General features: G+C 48.0%; 9 protein-coding genes across 9 annotated transcripts; 3 read left to right on the plus strand and 6 right to left on the minus strand.

The window, feature by feature from the left end:
• Positions 1–53: 53 nt before the first annotated feature.
• Positions 54–2369, plus strand: E1B28_011057 (uncharacterized protein). The gene is made up of 10 exons (XM_043156053.1): positions 54–273; positions 336–979; positions 1032–1084; positions 1139–1194; positions 1247–1384; positions 1445–1553; positions 1607–1661; positions 1720–1852; positions 1910–1943; positions 1997–2369. Exons 1-10 carry the CDS (start codon positions 76–78, stop codon positions 2044–2046), a joined length of 1470 nt encoding a protein of 489 aa, XP_043005837.1. The 5' UTR covers positions 54–75; the 3' UTR covers positions 2047–2369.
• A 367-nt stretch (positions 2370–2736) lies between these two features.
• Positions 2737–4730, minus strand: E1B28_011058 (uncharacterized protein). Its single transcript, XM_043156054.1, has 2 exons — positions 3513–4730; positions 2737–3458 (listed from the first exon to the last, which is right to left on the minus strand). Exons 1-2 carry the CDS (start codon positions 4489–4491, stop codon positions 3250–3252), a joined length of 1188 nt encoding a protein of 395 aa, XP_043005838.1. The 5' UTR covers positions 4492–4730; the 3' UTR covers positions 2737–3249.
• Positions 4731–5029: 299 nt separating this feature from the next.
• E1B28_011059 (uncharacterized protein) lies at positions 5030–6896 on the minus strand. Its single transcript, XM_043156055.1, has 3 exons — positions 6701–6896; positions 6477–6639; positions 5030–6416 (listed from the first exon to the last, which is right to left on the minus strand). Exons 1-3 carry the CDS (start codon positions 6711–6713, stop codon positions 5150–5152), a joined length of 1443 nt encoding a protein of 480 aa, XP_043005839.1. The 5' UTR covers positions 6714–6896; the 3' UTR covers positions 5030–5149.
• Positions 6897–6960: 64 nt separating this feature from the next.
• Positions 6961–8657, plus strand: E1B28_011060 (uncharacterized protein; the record flags this gene model as incomplete). The annotated part of the gene is made up of 3 exons (XM_043156056.1): positions 6961–7289; positions 7345–7424; positions 7486–8657. The coding sequence occupies 3 exons, from the start codon at positions 6961–6963 to the stop codon at positions 8655–8657; spliced, it is 1581 nt and encodes a 526-aa protein (XP_043005840.1).
• A 199-nt stretch (positions 8658–8856) lies between these two features.
• E1B28_011061 (uncharacterized protein) lies at positions 8857–9151 on the minus strand (the record flags this gene model as incomplete). Its single annotated transcript, XM_043156057.1, has 2 exons — positions 8857–9058; positions 9147–9151. The coding sequence occupies 2 exons, from the start codon at positions 9149–9151 to the stop codon at positions 8857–8859; spliced, it is 207 nt and encodes a 68-aa protein (XP_043005841.1).
• Positions 9152–9403: 252 nt separating this feature from the next.
• Positions 9404–11530, minus strand: E1B28_011062 (uncharacterized protein; the record flags this gene model as incomplete). The annotated part of the gene is made up of 5 exons (XM_043156058.1): positions 10882–11530; positions 10722–10817; positions 9681–10654; positions 9604–9620; positions 9404–9548 (listed from the first exon to the last, which is right to left on the minus strand). Exons 1-5 carry the CDS (start codon positions 11489–11491, stop codon positions 9404–9406), a joined length of 1842 nt encoding a protein of 613 aa, XP_043005842.1. The 5' UTR covers positions 11492–11530.
• A 99-nt stretch (positions 11531–11629) lies between these two features.
• On the minus strand, positions 11630–12395 carry E1B28_011063 (uncharacterized protein). The gene is made up of 3 exons (XM_043156059.1): positions 11972–12395; positions 11825–11921; positions 11630–11777 (listed from the first exon to the last, which is right to left on the minus strand). Exons 1-3 carry the CDS (start codon positions 11996–11998, stop codon positions 11674–11676), a joined length of 228 nt encoding a protein of 75 aa, XP_043005843.1. The 5' UTR covers positions 11999–12395; the 3' UTR covers positions 11630–11673.
• A 984-nt stretch (positions 12396–13379) lies between these two features.
• E1B28_011064 (uncharacterized protein) lies at positions 13380–14747 on the plus strand. The gene is made up of 9 exons (XM_043156060.1): positions 13380–13486; positions 13553–13601; positions 13664–13719; positions 13769–13916; positions 13974–14000; positions 14063–14156; positions 14211–14334; positions 14388–14528; positions 14587–14747. Exons 1-9 carry the CDS (start codon positions 13427–13429, stop codon positions 14689–14691), a joined length of 804 nt encoding a protein of 267 aa, XP_043005844.1. The 5' UTR covers positions 13380–13426; the 3' UTR covers positions 14692–14747.
• A 107-nt stretch (positions 14748–14854) lies between these two features.
• E1B28_011065 (uncharacterized protein) lies at positions 14855–16579 on the minus strand (the record flags this gene model as incomplete). Its single annotated transcript, XM_043156061.1, has 6 exons — positions 16265–16579; positions 16183–16202; positions 15954–16127; positions 15383–15889; positions 15149–15318; positions 14855–15085 (listed from the first exon to the last, which is right to left on the minus strand). Exons 1-6 carry the CDS (start codon positions 16471–16473, stop codon positions 14855–14857), a joined length of 1311 nt encoding a protein of 436 aa, XP_043005845.1. The 5' UTR covers positions 16474–16579.
• Positions 16580–16919: the final 340 nt, after the last annotated feature.

Raw genomic sequence — 16919 nt, forward strand, 5'->3', positions numbered from 1 at the left:
AAATGATGCATCAATGATTTCAATGATTTCCCAATCGACTTAGGTTTATTCATCTCCTTCTACCTTACTATATCCATGTCCCCCCGTACACCTTCGCTCTACAGTCAAGATGATCCTATTACTGAGGCACTCAAACCACCACCTTCAGAGACGGAAACTGAAAGGCAGATTCGATTACAAGAGGAAGCGGAAGCAAAGCGCATTTCTGAACAGATTGACGAGGACTTGAGACAGGAAAGAGAGGTTTTGAGACGGAGACGGGGAGAGGTCAAGGTCAGTGCCACTTTTTTGCAATCCCGTTTCAGGTTATTGAAGATTATTCGCGCATATTGCAGCTGCTTTTACTCGGCCAGGCGGAAAGCGGGAAGTCGACACTCCAGAAGCAATTTCAGCTCATGTACAGACCTCATTCCCTCGATGAAGAGCGCGTGTCCTGGAAGACCGTGATATATTTTAACGTCGTACGCTCCATCAAGCATATCTTGACTACTCTGGAGTCTTGGGAAGGTGCGATAGATCCAGCCGAGTACGGGTCAAAGTTCGGGAAACCTGGTCCCAGCACTTCGCAAGCCCATGCGTCTTCTAGGGCGTCATCACCATATAGAACTCTAAGCCCAGTTTCCTCTTCCAAGTCCGGAATCTCTGCTATGCGTTTTAGGCTCCTACCGCTCATAGCTATGGACTCACCCTTGGCTGACCGCTTGAGTGGAGGCGTCACCGTGTCAGGGTCTGGAAAGGGCACAGTGTTCGTTCGAAGTGGCTGGCAGTCACGTACCGTCGACTTTGCACTTGGCCATAGACGACCACAGCCAACTGAAAATCATGGCAAAGCTCCGGAATCTGTGCAGGATGCTCTCACGGTGGACGTCAGCCGCATGCTTGAGGCATGTCAAGACGATATCAAAGAGCTTTGGGCACACCCGACCGTCCGCAATTTGATCACAGGTAGACGATTGAAGCTAGATGAGTGGTCTGAATTGTAAGCTGGACACTTTTGGTAATGACAACTCTATCACTGACCCTTTCTTCAGCTTCCTACACCACATCAACCGCGTGTCTGCTCCTGACTACATTCCGACAACCGGTCGGTGATATTTATCGTCATAGCCGGCGCATATACCTAACTCGTTGACCGCAGATGACATTTTACATGCCCGTATCCAAACCATGGGAGTTGCTGAACACATATTCGATGTATGTATCATTAGCTCGTTGATATTATTCAAACTTCATCACATGATAATAGGTCAATATACATGGCAGGACGGTATCATGGCATCTTTTCGATGTGGGAGGTGCACGCGGCCAACGCCATACTTGGGTTCCTTTCTTCGACGATGCCAACGCCATCATCTTTGTGGCTCCCGTTAGTGCTTTTGATCAGGTTGGTGGCTTCTGTACCAGACACTCGTACGAAGACTTTACGCTAACCATTTTCAAATAGTATTTAGAAGAAGATCCGCGGACGAACCGGATTGATGACTCCCTCCAACTCTTCACTCAAATTTGTTCCAATCCTCTGCTGAAAAACGTCCACCTTGTCCTCTTTCTCAGTAAGCTTTGCCATACAATCATACGTGCAGTAACCAATTGTGTGGTTCGCTAGACAAGACCGATCTTTTGAAGGCTAAGATTGATGCAGGCTTGCATGTAGCCAAATAGTAAACCCAGTTTCCTATGGGCCATATTCGATTTCTGACTGTTCATTCCCCACCTCAGCATCACATCTTTCGGCACCAGAAAAAACGACTACGAGACAGTTGTTCAGTATTTCCGTGCCCACTTCCTACAAGTGCATCGTAGAAACAATGAAAATCGACGGGTGCTTTACACCCATTTCACCAGTGTTGTGGTATGGCTTTCGTGGACCTTGACTATTTGTGAGTGCTGAAATTCCTTCATTTCTCAGGACACCAAAGCCACACAGCGCATCATTGGAAATGGTATGTGTATCATCATGGCGGTGTGCTTGACTCTTCTCTGACATTCTGTTCAGTCCGGGATGCAATCTTCCGCGGTTACCTGCAGTCGGCAGCCCTCGTCTGAAATGGCTTTTGAGATATGTCCCGGTCCGCACCTCTGCCTCCGTAGGCTTCCCCCTATACAGTTCGCTCTTTCATTATTGTACTTGCTGGTTATCCGGGTGGTTGTAGCAGGGTTTAACCCAATTCGTCCCTCCCTCCTTGTTCTTCCAAGTCTTAGATGTTGTGTTACTATGTTATTCTGTTGCCGTTGTTCTCCCGTACTGTAGCCCTTGCCCGGATGGGGGTGGCCATTGTAAAAGGTATAATTGTGTATGGTTTATTGTATGTACCCTCTAATAATTACGTACGATCACGGCGAGTTTCATCGCCGTTGGCAACGATAACTCAGTTCAAGTATCACGACAACCTTCAAAAGCAGTCTCGTCCTTCTCATGGAAAAATAAAACATTCGCACGTTCTATCGAGGCTCGCAGACATTTACCAGTAACTGGTTTTCTGAAACGACTCGGTGTCAGCAAGAGATCTTTTCGATTGAATCTCAACTTACGCACCTCGAACAAATGAGGCCACTATTTGTGGACGAAATTCAAACTCTCGCGCTGAACTTGGTCGACCTCATGAACTCAGTGGGAGCGATCAACCGTGCTGAATTGAACTCGATTGAGCGACCATGTGGAAGGAGCGCTCCCGGGATTTTCAACACTACGTGTAAGAAACCGGCCTGGAAGCAGCTGATAATCGGACCTGGTTGGTGGAAAAACAAATCTCGACTGTTCCGATTGACGTCTATGTGGATCCGGAATAATTCTACTACCTATAGCCAACCTTAGCTGTTACTATTATACATAATAGCCTGAGCTGATTACCAAGTAAAATTATCCTAGCTATGAGGGAAAATGAACCAACTACTTGAGGAGGTTGATTTGGGTATGTACAAGATTCGTGTGTTCAAGTCGCGTTCAGGCTCGACCTGTCACCGACGGAACCAAGAACATGGACAGGCCTAGATTCGATAGAGATACAGAGTGTTTGATGGTTTAGAGTAGGTATACAAAGACAACGGTGTCCGCAAGTGTGGATATAAGAGCAGAATTACGCTGTAAATACGCATATCAGTTAATTGTGTAGAATAATAGGAATAAGATATAGGGAAACAACAGATAGTATGGGGGGGGAAAGTACGAAAATGTGGTAAACAAACTGTGATAGCAAACGACTAGTGGTTGAGCAAAGGATACAGATATACATCTTCTGAATGGAGTGTTCACTCGTCATCTTCATCTTCATCTTCATCATCGTCCTCAGCATCAGCGTCCTTGCCGCTACCGCCGTTCCATGCCCTCTCCCATAAAGGCGGCGCGGAATTTGAGGTCAAATTGTAGCTTTGGTTGGGTCCTAAAGACAAGTTGACCCGACGTAAGCGAGTAAGTAAGGATTCGCGATCTCTCAGTAACTCGTTAATGTAATCAATCGCTGAGAAAAAAGGTCAGGACGAGAGGGACCACAAAGAGGCCAGAAATACCTTACTTTTGACCAGAACGATACTCTCACTCCTGGGACCAGCTCTTCCATCAATTTTTTCCCCTGTTCCTTCGTCGACCTTTGCCCGGCCCCTACCGCGCCTAGGCTTCTTTGAGCCGTTCACGCCATTCGTGGGTTGTATCTCGTGCTCTTGTTTTATGGCCTCTCTAAGAGCGGGGACAGTCTCACAGAGCGCCTCGTACCCCCTGCGAATATTCGCTCGTCTTTTCTGTTCAGACTGAATATGATTTGCCTTCTTTTGTAACGGCGACAGTAGCGTGGACTTCGTCGTACCAGACATGGACGGAGAGGACGGTCGATGACGTTTGTTGGAGGATTGCGTAGAAGAGTCCAGTGTACGCTTTTTATTGCGATTCTTAGTTTCGAGCGTGTCGTTCGTCGGGAGGGTATCGGAACTCGGAGCAGACGGCAGGGCGGAATTTGATGTACCCGCGTTGGAGCTGCGAGAAGAAAAGGATGACGCGGAGGAAGAGGAAGTAGGGAGGATGGTGGATTTATTCACGCCATTTGTGGCATGTATTGGTGCAACGGAAGGATCCGATCGGCTCTGGCCTAATGAGGACGGCGAAGGAAATGGGCGTTGTTTCGTAAGGTAAGGAAAGGAGACGCTTGTTGGGATAGAATGTCGAGGCTGAGGATGGTATGCTATGCTATGCTGAGACTCTTCAAGCCCGTGCTGGGTCGAGTGAGATGGATGGGAATCGAGATTGTACGAGCCATGAGAGTTGATGGCAGGCGAAGCACCCCAGGAGCTTGAGTCGAGTGACATTAAATCCTTCGTAGCTTTTGCCAAAGCCTCTTTCCCCTTTCCGTGAGGTGGTTGTGGTATGGGTATGCCATCGCCTGAGTAGTTGTGCCATTCGGCGCTGGAGATACTTCTGGCATCGTTGGCCGCATTGTAATCGATAGATGACAGAAACGAGTGGAATTCATGGGATTCCGAAGGACTAAGGAGGTCAGACATAGCAGAAGATGGTGGTCTGAGAATTACTGCCAGTTTGGATGAATTTATGAGAGGATTAGAGGGGGGATGAGATCATGAAAAATTTGAGAACCGACGAACGATACTTGGAGTTTTAAATCAAGGACGACCGCAGACGGTGAAACGGAGTACAATTGATTAGTAATCCACTGACTGTCAGTCGCCATGTGTGATTTATACCCCAGAGTGGCTGTGTTTTCGTCCAGCTGATCTCCCCTCTCCGAAACGGTTCCGCACCAAAACTTGACAACCGTTCGGGATGCACTAACTCGTGCACCGCAAGTTGGGCTCACAACCGTAGCCTGAGGTGAGATTGCACCTTGGAACAACTACCGTCTCCTAGTGATTTTGTTGCTCTGCTATTTATCACCGCTTTTTCAGCGTGTCGCGATGAGAACGCTCCGTTGAATTAAAACTCTGACCGACGGTCATCTGCATCACCGACGGCAGTGGGCGCTGCCACGAAGATCACCATTTACCTTAAAACCCTCCAATGCTATCAATCAGTTCAAACACTCAGATCTATGAAAGCTGAAGGCAGATAGCTGGAATAGTTCAAATCTAGGTTTGGAGAGGTCTGCGATGCGGGAAGACGGATGGGTTTGTTGGACGTTGATATGGTAGGTAAAACCAGGAACGCTTAGAGTCTAGCTGAAGGGTCCGCCAATACGCCCTCATCACGAGCCTCCTTGATCATCCTCCTCATGAGTTCAACCCACTCCTGTATTCCGCCTTCACCCACTCCTCTCACCCAATCGTCCGCCACACCATTCCTTTCGAGATTGACCCAGAATTGCCTCAAGATCCCTTTATTCAAGTACGCTTCCTTCTCCCACTCCTGCGAAGTGATGGGCACCCCAGAAAACCGGTACAGGTCATCTCGATAATCAAACTGGTCCATAGGCTCAAAGGCATGCCAGTTTTTGGCCACGAGGTTAGTGTTCGCCTGGTGTTTGGAAAGAAGATCTTCGTAACGAGTGACGATGTCGACGGATTCAATAGTAGGATCGAGAACTTCAGGATGAGCGAATGCATGGACAATCATCTGCGCTTGAGCCTCGACAAGCGGGAAAGGTGCTACTTTACTCGGTAGACCCATGAACACGAGGCTGGTGGATGGAAATGTCTGCGGATGGAGAGGGAAGATATGCTTGCCTAACGGGAAGACAGCGTAAGTAGAATTATAGAGGTCGTCTGGCAAAGGAGGAATGGTTGGTTGTGCTTGATTCTTGATGATGTCTTCTGATAAGAATGGGAAAGACATCTTGTATCCTGTTGCAAAGATGCAGTAATCTACACCTGCCTCGGATGTGCCGTCCTCGAACAATACTTCACCGGAATTTTTGAGTTCGGATACACGTCCTCGATGTTTGATGTTACCAGTCTGGCCTAGGGGGCTATCTGTTACCGAATGGATAACAGTTGTGGCATATTTTGCCATCTCGGAGCTGATATCCTGTCCACTTGGTCCTGCGCCAATCACTAAAACGGTCTTACCCAGATCCTGTGGACGCCGGTACCAAGCCGAATGCGAAGCCTTTCCCTTTGCGAGCCACTCCTTGGACCCTGGAACATCGGGGTACCGGGGTACACGATAGTGACCATTCGCGACGATGACGAGATCGAAAAACTGTGTTTTCCCCGTGTTCAAGGTAATCTTCCAACGCTCTGATGTGGTATCCCGTTCAACGTTTTCTACGGATGTACGACATTTGATGTACTGCTTCAACTGGAAATGTTCAGCGTAAGCATCGAGATACTTTCGCACATAAACGGCTTTCGGATAGAGCGGTGTCGAGGGAGGGAAAGAAAAGCTTGTGTACGCCATAATTGGATGGGGTATATTCGTTGTCAAAGATTCGTATAAGGGTGTAATGGGCGGATTGTCGGTGGGAGCTGCTGGTACCCTAGAGTTGAAAAAAGGTGCTCATCAGTGTTGCTCCTACGCTTGCTCAGCCTGTGCATACCATACACCCCCCACTTCTTGACGAGCTTCAAATACAGTAGGCTTCCACAAGCCCTTTTTGAAGTGGTGAGTATCCAAGATAGTTTTCAGAGCAGCCAATCCAGAAGGGCCTGCACCGATGACGCAAATGAGTTTCTCGGCATCTTCTGGTTCTCGAGGAATCTCTAAATGAAAAAGAATAGATCAGAGGCTTGAGAGGCTAAATAATGACTGTCGAGGACACACCCGGTAGTTCCATCTATCCAATTGCAAGAATCGACGGTTCTGGGATCGGGTCTGGTCGGATAGCGGACTCGTGTCATAAAACCGCGTTGAACGCTTTTGTCATTCGACATCCACCCCGAGTGAAAGATCGATTCACGCTGACACTGATGACCACGACGAAGGGACTGTGGTGGCGGATGGACAACGCAAGTCAGCTTTGAAGCCTAAAGTGGAATCTTTCTGGCGACCCTGTGTGCCCAAATGGGCAATGGACCGCCGAGATGTCACTATTATGTGACATATTATCCGGTTGTTATCCGCTAGTCCCTATCGCCTATCGACACCCATCACCGTCCAGCCATCATGGCGGTGATAAACAGGAAGAAAAATCATCGGTCAATACACCCCTCAAACTTGAAGGAACAGCATGTTTGCATAGCGATTTCATGTTGGCAAGCTGCTCAGGAATGACACGGAAGCGCATATGTATAATCGGGGCGGGTCCTGCTGGCTTAGCTGCTCTCAAAGTCGTTCTCGACAGTCCTCATTACAAGGCGGGGAAATGGGAAGTCGTTTGTTTTGAGGCTAGGGAGGGTGTTGGGGGTATATGGTGAGTATCTTACAAGTCGCTTGAGTTTACGTGTATACAAAAGTTATGTTCCAAGGAATCCCGCTGAACCGCTCGATGACGACCCACCGTTGACTCCCTTATACGATTCTCTGACAACCAATATACCTCATCCAGGTGTGTTATATATCAATTTAGCTATTATTCAAGGCAAAATGCTTATCGTATATTATCCCAGTCATGGCATACACGAGCTACCCATTTCCTCCCTCTACCCCCATCTTCCCACCCGCTTCAACTGTTCGGACGTACTTGGAAGGATACACTTCCCAATTCAACCTCTCTCCATGTATCCACTTTAACCAAACCGTAGACGACGTGTCATGGCTGAAATCTCAGTCCCTCTGGAAAGTCAGACTACGCAGTGGCGTTACAAACCATTTCGAGGCCGTCGTCGTAGCAAACGGACATTTTCGCAAGCCACGTTATCCATCGGAAGTGGATGGTCTATCCGATTGGCTTCGATCAGGTCGCGCTATTCACTCGGCTTGGTACCGACGACCATCGGGTTTGGGTGATCAGGTTCACAGGGTCCTAGTGGTTGGTAATGGTCCGAGTGGTCAGGATATTGTTACGGACCTGCTACAGCAGCACTTCACGGTCTTTCACTCTATACAGGGCACTCGTCGGGAAGATGCAGGTTTACTTAATAAACGAGGGAGTGTCGTTCAGCTCAAAGACAAAAAAGAAGTAGCTTTTGAGGACGGGACGGTCGAAACGGACATCGACTTGTGTATCTTCGCCACAGGGTACGAAATGTCGTTTCCGTTTTTCTCCAGTACCATCTTGAACACTGTCCGGGCTTCTGCCTCCCACCCCATCAAGTTTCCTCCCAAAGGCACACTTTGGAATTCTACCTATCATGTCTATCCTCTCGCAAAACACATTTTCCCCATGGGATGCGAGTTTCCCCCGGGTAGTCTGGCATTCATGGGACTCATCCTTCGGGGTACACCTCTATCACTTTTTGAAGCCCAAGCTCACGCCATCGTCAAAGTCTTTTCTCAGCCAGACAGCTTGAACATGAAGGAAGAGGAACGCATTATTCAGGCTTGTCGCCAGCAGCTTGGTCCAGATGAACTGGTTATCTCCCAGTTATGGCACAAGCTCACCGAGCCAGAATCGTTCAAATATCGGGACGGTCTTTACAAATTCGCCGAGCTTGATGTCCATGTGGAGGACTGGGAGAGGGATATGTGGTTTTACAAAGTAGAGCTAAGGAGGCAATGGCAGACACTGGTACAACGAAAGCAAGCAGAGCAATGGATACGCGGGGTTGGCAAAGCAGGAAAGCGAGAGTGGATATCGTTGCTAAAGAGAATATTGACGGAAGCCGGGATAACTTTATAGTGAAAATCATGGATGTACATATAGACTAATCGGCAAGAAGCGCCTTTGAGTATGGCGTATTATAACGACAGGCAATAACAGAGTGGAAACATTAACAGAGAAGACGGAAGGGCTCATGCGCAGTGTGAAAACAGAAAAAGAGAGAGATAGAGAAACAAGATACGGCCGTCGCGATACCAAGGTGGCGAACCACCGGTATTTATAGCGAATGACGGAATTGAGATGTAGATGTATGTAGAGGAATGATGTCTGGCTCATCAGGATTCCACCCGGCTTCCGAAGCCTCCCGTAGTAGGATACAGCTGTGGCGGTCGTCGTCCACCCCGTCCTCTTCTACGTCCTGGTCAAATTGCTGAATCAATCTGGGATCGTTGAAGGAATCTTCTGCTTCCCATGTGGCCCTGGAAACAGGGTAACTATGAAGGAGAAACCATCAGACTCGGGCGACGACGCGGTAAGTCACAAGATTAAGCGGAACGGGAAACGTACTTCATCCAACGAATCAGCCATACATATTTCTTCTCTCCATTTACGACTTTCGTCCTCCGTCCAATCAATTTAGAGACAAAGAACTCGTTGGGCGTATTTTGATCGCAATCAGGGCGAGAGCATCGCGGGTCTTCTTGGGTGCCTTGCTTTTTAACTGAAGCGAGCCGAAAATCGGAGTGAATAAGCTCTACGTGCAGCAGATAGTTCCAAAAAACCCGTACCTCCTTTATGAAAGCTTTCGTATCAAGGTAAAAAACTTAATTAGAATTACCAAGAAATCCTACTGAATGCACCCACCTCCCGGTAAGACAAGCAGGACAAGCGAATTCCTGTTTCTCGTCAAGAAGTATGGGGTCGTCGGATTCTAGACCCACGCAGCCCCAGTGGAACCACATGTGACATCTCATGAACAGATTAGCATGGATCTCGTAAAGACCAGTGCGAAGATATGGCTTACTTATCGCATTGGATGAACTGCAAATCGAAGATAGCTAGTCAGAGCCGATGACTATGAAAACAAGGCGGGCGACATACGCGATTGTGTGATCCTTCGCTGTCGTCAACGATCTTTTGTGGCCATTTAATGCGTTTTTTCCTGGGTTTCCCGACATCGGAGCGTCGTTTGCGCGACAACGATTTTTGATTGTTGCCTAGACTCTTCATGTTACGGCTGCTACGCTTCGATGGGGAGGATGTTGCCGACGTTCTCCCTTTTTTGGTGAAGGAGCTTTCCTTAGCCAACGTCCGCCTCTTTTTCGGTGGCAGTTGTTCACTTAGCTCCCTGTCCTCAGAATAATCGTCGCCCACGCTCGTTTCTAAAGAACTCAAGGAACTCAAGTCCGACATTTCTATATCCTCACTGTCTTCCTTCTGCAGCTCTATCTTGACTTCCCTTGTGGTTGCAATGTTCGTCATCGATGGTGTCGATGCGGTGACCATCTGTTCCACTGACTGCTCGTCAAAATCATCGATGTCCACGACAGCCTCTGGAGATCGCACGTCGAGCGTAGGTTGCAAAACGGGTGTCACTGACTGAGTTGGGTCGTGAAGGGATGGATAAAGTGAGGGGGAGCGTGACGAAGAAATAACAAAATCATCGTCATGAGCGGGCGAGATCGCTTGCGGCACAGACTGTGGAGAGTGTGTGCGAGCAGGAGTAGAGATTGCAGTAGGCTCGAAATCAAACAAAGTATCTTCAGTATCGATGTAGCCGGGTGATTCAGGGGCTGAGGGGCGGCTGTGACAATCTTCCACTCCTTGTTTGCGAGAATCGTTGTGGTTCTCGTCATCCAGCCCGCCATCATGGCCGTCCACAAGTGCGGGAGTCGGTGATCCAATCACCCGACACAGCTCGTCAGATACAGGGGATGGCGGAAGTAGGATCGGATCAGGATATCTTTTGCCTAAGTTCCAGTCAACGGGCGAAAGCGAGCAGAGTGTCTGACCAGTGTTGATAGGGCTTGTACCCCTTTCGTGGTAACAGACTGAGGATCTGGATTTCTCAACTTCTAGAGAAAGCGAACACCGGTCTTCAGGTCGAAAGAAAACATCAGATTCTTAGCGAGCAATGCTTACCCTGTACCAGTTCTGGAATTGGGCTTGTGGCCAGGTCGCGACGCAGTATGCCCTGCGGGATCTGATCGGTCGAACTGTCGTGCAATAGAGTAGGCTCTGGAGGATTTTTGAAACATCAGAATGTTTTGGAGTTCAAACCCACAAGTCAGGGGTGACTTGCCTTTGTTTGCCTGAGGGTCTTGAGCTCTCTCGAGCAGGTCTTCAACAGCGAAGCTAATGGCGTCCAGTCTCTCTAGAATGGTCTTTGAATCACCGTAGCCTGCTTGCTTTCCTTCGCCGCAACCGCCGACGAGCCTCTCCAAATCCATGATTCGGTTAGCAACCGTTTGAATTGCACGTTGGTGGACATCATTGGATTTCTTGAGTAGTTGAGCTAGGTCGTTATTATTTGCCTCCACTTTCTTCCTAAAATCTTCTATAGATTTGGAAATTGGTGCAAGTTGACTCTGAAAAGAAGTCTCGATAGTCTGCATACGCTCCTTGGTCTGGTGCTGGTGCTGGCTGAGAACCTGTGTGATAGCATTCACGATGTACGATGATAGGTGTTCTGCGCTTATGGGCTGTGAGCATGGTGGCAATTCGGATACTGTCTGAACGGGATTGACTTGAGGATGGGTGGGAACGGGATGAGGTCTTGGGAGTTGACGATGAAAAGATGAATAACCTTGAGATAAAGGTTGGGGACAATGGGGACGATTATGTTGAGGTATTGGGTGAATTTGGGGAAGCTGAGTCCTACCGTGCATGTTTAGGGGTAAGTTGGAGGACATGGCGAACGTCGTCGCGGTGGAACAAAGGGTGGCTTCGCCTAAAACGCGTCTACTTGGACAAACAACGCCATCTTGTATCAAACTCTATCAGGATTAACATATATGTTCAGTAACATAAGTTACTGACAATTTTTGTTTGACAGCTCATCGGCAAATAAATTATATTTAAAACAGCATGCTCGCTATTTGGCTCTTGTAGAATTAGTGGACACTATCTGTTGAACATCCGAAGAGCTTAATCGTTTATCAGATATTCCTGCTGTGTTACGTTTTTCGTCCTCGGTTTCTGTAGCCATCGTCAGGGTCGCCTTAGTGGCTCTCTGGAGAACTCACTGTACGCAGAAGCATTCCCCTCTACTGCTTTCACATCTTTATGCATGGCATACATGGCGCCTGCTGAAATCGCGATTCCAGCGGCGGTAGCAATTGCCTACGCATATATAAGCTTGGATTCAAGTACTGGGGACTGAAGACACTCACAAGTCCTGGGCTTCTGGAGGCTGCCATAGTTGTGGTTGGTCTTTAAAAGTGAGGATACAACAGCAACAGTCCTCCTTTTAAATGCTCCTCTCAAATCCATGATGTCATTGCTACACAATTGTCCTTGGAACGACTCCAACGAGGCTGACAGCCAGAATTCATTCTGATGCACCAAGGTAATGAGAGTCCGGTTGTAAGGAGGATGGGTAACGATAGTAGATTCAATAGATTCTACGTTGGTTTCATCGGTGATTGCTTTTTTGCGTAGTAGACACAGAGTTGACGTAGGGTGCCGGACTCTCTACCCCCCGCCTCTCATAGGAAAGAACCTCCTCTAACGACTTCATTTTGAGCCCATAGAACTGACATACTCCATGGACGGCCCCAGGACTGGCCATGAATCGAGGAAGTTGAGAGGTTTGTCAAAGATACTGCTTGTGCGTGTTTGTAGTTGAGCTTCAATTTCGTGACCCACCTTGATTCCCTCCATTTTATCGCGGCTACTATCAGTGAAAGAGAACATAGCTACGTAATATGAAAATTTTACTTTCTGTTCTATCGGCTGATGATAACAACTACAGGCTGTTCGTGGGTTGCTTTATGAACTTTCCCGAAGTTCAGGACTTGCTTCAGGACTGACTTTTCCGTTTCACGTCTAACGGCGCTATGCTACGGTTCCTATTTTGAGTAAAGGTACGAGAACATGTCGTCAAGGCCACTTGGTCCCCCTTGGGCAAGCGGTGCTGATGTCGAACGAATTGCCAGGAACAAAAGCTCGCTGCAAGCCATTCAAAGATGTCATAACGTCTCATCACATTGACCAGAGTAAGTTAATATCTGCCACAGTGCCAGGGGCTGTTGGTGTGTACTTTTTAATGCTGTACCATGCCAGATTCATCCTAGTAGAACCACGTGCGTCAACTACCGACATGGGTACGGTGAACGAGGGCATGTTACCGTATGACCATTCATCTGATTAGTACCACTGACCATTGAGGAACTAAATCTGGTGCTTGGCAAGTATCAGTCCGCTCAAACTCCTCGGAAGAAGTCGTAGGTTTTTTATAGCCTGGCTCGTGTGTCATGTCAAAATATTCAATCTTTAATTGGCATCACTTAAATTTTTGATATCCAGCATGGATAGGCACTAGATAGATGTACATGTTTTTGCGAACCCGCAACTGTTTCCTGTTAGGTTCGATTTTGTGTTCACCTGAAAGGGCGTTGCAATTTGAAGTTCCTATGCTAGCCGGGATCTAACAGTATAACGAGATGCATCGCTCTGATATTACCAGAGTCCTTCGAATGATCAACGTGCCACTCGTACATGTTGGACGCCGCCGATAAGCGTCAGATCGGTGGGAAAGCGCTTACCGACCCCCCGGGTACGAAATTCCAAGCTCACATCCTTCCCTCTTCCACTTTTCATCAAGGCAATCGCTTCAAGTTTCTGAAATGGACGACATCCATAGTTCTTCCAGGGACTCGGCCCGGAAGAAAAGGAAGTATCTTCCAGTCAGTCGTCATTGAAATATTGAACACCAATCAGTCAAAAGATATTCATTAATCTAAAACCGGTAGGGTACCTCTAGTGCAAGGAGTGTTGATGGACCTGGAGTATGGGTGAGCTGTGCGTTTCTCGTGTTTTCAGCGTGTTCTATTTGAATATCGAAGCACCCGGTCTAACTATAGGTGTCAAAGGAAAGGAGAAAAAAACTGTCGGAGAGCTCTATGATTTATTCGAATCGGTATGTTGACAAGTCTCGCCTGAGATCGTGGACACCAATATCATATTAGCTAGCTCTTGGATTGTGGCCCCTCGAGGGTACTAGTCCGGACGGTTCTGATAGCGAAGAGAACGAAGGCAGTCACGGCGAACCGCTTGAAGACCAAATCTCAAACGAGATCGCCGCAATGAAAAAACCACGAACTGAAAAAAGATTTGGTTAGCTTAACCCTTCGATCTATCATCTTTCTCAAGTGTTGAGAAACTACTAAAAAGTCAACTGTCGGACGGACACACCATGCGGTAATGTCTTTTTCTTTTGGGAACCGGCATTTCCTGCGACGGCTCACATCCCGAATACAAAGTTGTCTTCATCTCGTGCAAACCGCCTGTTGATCCTGTCAAACTTGTGGAGACGCACATCCAAAATGTCCAACGCACGGGGGCTCCTCGTACAAGGTCATAAAACATCTACACGACTTTTTGAGATTCGGTTGTAATCGTTCTCTTTAGGTATATCCATCGATTCGTCCCGGTGTCTGGCACATGTTACACTAGAACCGAAGACATGCAGGCCTTGGTTCGAAAGATAATCTCCGAGTATCTCGCTCGACACCCTGAGAGTTCCTCTACGACGGTGAGACTTTTGATTTGCGGTTCCTCGAGGCAGCTAAGATGGTGCTTCGGCAGTACAAAATAGAGTTACGGATTCGGAATCATACCTCCCTAACCCGCCCCGTTATTATCAAAATGATCGCTGAATGTATTCCGGAGAGCCTCAAAGTTGACTTGACGGATCCGCAGATTTTTGTTCTCGTGGAAATTTTCAAGGCAAGTATAGTCGCATTCTATGCGTGAACTATGTAACAGAGAATTGATTATCAAACAGAGCGTTTGCGGTATTGCTATAACTAAGGACTATTATACCCTTCACAAATATAACGTGATGGAACTAGCTACTAGAAACAGTGGAAACGAAGTAGGTCGGGTGTAGTAAATACAGCCAGAATACTTATCTGCAGCCGACCAGGATCCTTGTCAATTGAACAGAAATACAGATACAGATGACCGGTGCCGGGAAAACGGCTTCAAAGTCCATTAAAGAGAACACACGGAACCCCCAGAAAAAGTAATCAAACGGCAGTCCCAGCGGGAACTCAGCAATATTGAAGTGATGGCGTCGCATGTCCATGCTTCTGTGCGAACACCCAATTCTCATCCTGATTGCAAACGGCAGACCTTCCTCCTCTGGAGACCGCGGGTATGGTCGAGTGATAAGCAGGGGTTGTAGTCGGCGTGAAGACGCTGGTGTTAAAGGGACTGCTCCAATTGAGTGTCGCAGTTGTGCACCAGCTACGCGTGTCGTCTGTATGATCGTGAGTAGAGAACTGGTTAATCCATGCAAGGGGTGAGTATCATCATAATAGGTCCGATTTGAAATGACGACGTACGTGAGGAAGGCTTTCACTGAGGTACGGGTCGTAGGCGCTGACCTGTTGAGCCTGAAAACCAGTGCTGGACTCGTGGTGTGTGAAGTTGTAAACGATAGAGACACAATGGTCTCCGTCACCGTTGTCATCAGCAGGGAAGAGATACTGCGTGATCGTATACCGAGTGGGAGCTGCCAGAGCCAAAAGGAAGGTGAGACCCAGTTGTTCGGATTTTCGAGGACGGGATAGGCTTACATCCGCTGTCGCAAAGGGTCTTCCACATCTCCGGAACTAGCGACGCACGATACATCCATCCTGAGCTTTGCATAGGGTCGGACAGGCATTTAAGGGCGGCGACCTCTGTATACAGCAATTTAGTGTCATCTTGGAAAACGGAATAGGAACACTGTTGAGCGAGGGCAAACGGCGAGGCAAAGGTGATTGTTGGTTCCATGGATGCAAGACAATGAGTTGTTGATTCATATGAAAGGGACGATGCGGCGAGGGGTGAGAGATGAACAACAAGGGGCATGAGCTTATTGTTATTGACAATGTGTACGACCGGGGGTGGAGACGGCCACGCTAACTGCTCCAAAACAATGTTCACCCATATGTTGTGCCGCTTTTGACATTTTTGGACTTCTCCAGTGCATTGGAGTTCTGCTGGTGGGGGGCTTGTGGACGAGCTATGCCCATCCGAGGATACCGCACCCGCATCACGTTCATTGTTTTCCGTGTGGCGACGCGATATCAAGCGAAGGACTGGCCGCATGATCGCGAATCACTGAGATGATAACAACGACGACGATATAAAAGGCAGACATACTTCTTTCGCTTTTACAAGTATCTCGCAACTGTTGAAGACGGCTCCCGACCTGCTTGGGCGTCCTTCTTTTCCCAGTAGTCTCAAAGATGTAATCTGAGATGAATCGGTTTCGCATGCTGAAACGACCGAGTGCCTTGGTCGATCTGGATTCATCAGGTCTGTACTTCTCGAGAGCTATACGACAGTTAGTATGGAAAGCCTCCATATCGAACAATCAAACGCGACAAACCTTCAATCAGAGCGGCTTCACTGATGGTTGAGTCGTGTGAGCTGAGTTGCGACGTCCGACATTCCGCGATTACGAGACTCACAGATGAGGTGGCCAAACAGCCTCGCCCTTTCCTTTCAGGGTTTTCCAACTCCTTCTCCCTGTCGCGACTATTTGAGCGGCGTCACGATCTTTTTCTTCGGCGGATGGCGTGTACGATAGGTCATCGACTGTGGACATACATACATATCCGAGATGTGTAGAAGTAGGGCTAGAGGGTCCTGGGGATGGACTGTAGTCAACGTACGACATTGTGAGAGGAAAATGAATCCAAAGACGAGATTAAGAAGAGTGGGGGTGTGTGGGGGAAATAGTGGATTGTACACTCGTGTCTTTATACGCCAACATATTGAATCGACGTTTAAATCTAGATCAAGTCGGCTTTACTTCATTGATTTAACTTGACCGAAACGGTCATCTAACCGACAATGTCACGATCCGACGATCTTTTTTTCCCTTGGAAGCATGCATGGATCCGCGATTGTTGAAAATCTGGATAACGGAGAGAAAGCCATCTCGATGTTGAACCAGGTATGACCAGTCCTCCTCGTTGAGTATTCTCAGGAGAGGCGGCCCCATTTTAGCCCCATATAGATGCGCTTGGGGACGGGGACCTGCTGGGACCTTTTAGTCACTTCTTCAATAAATTTCCGTCCGACAACTGTTATTTTACCGCAGAAGCTGTAAACGTTAACGGA

This window comes from Marasmius oreades, chromosome 7 (assembly GCF_018924745.1).
Source record: "Marasmius oreades isolate 03SP1 chromosome 7, whole genome shotgun sequence".
NCBI lineage: Eukaryota > Fungi > Basidiomycota > Agaricomycetes > Agaricales > Marasmiaceae > Marasmius > Marasmius oreades.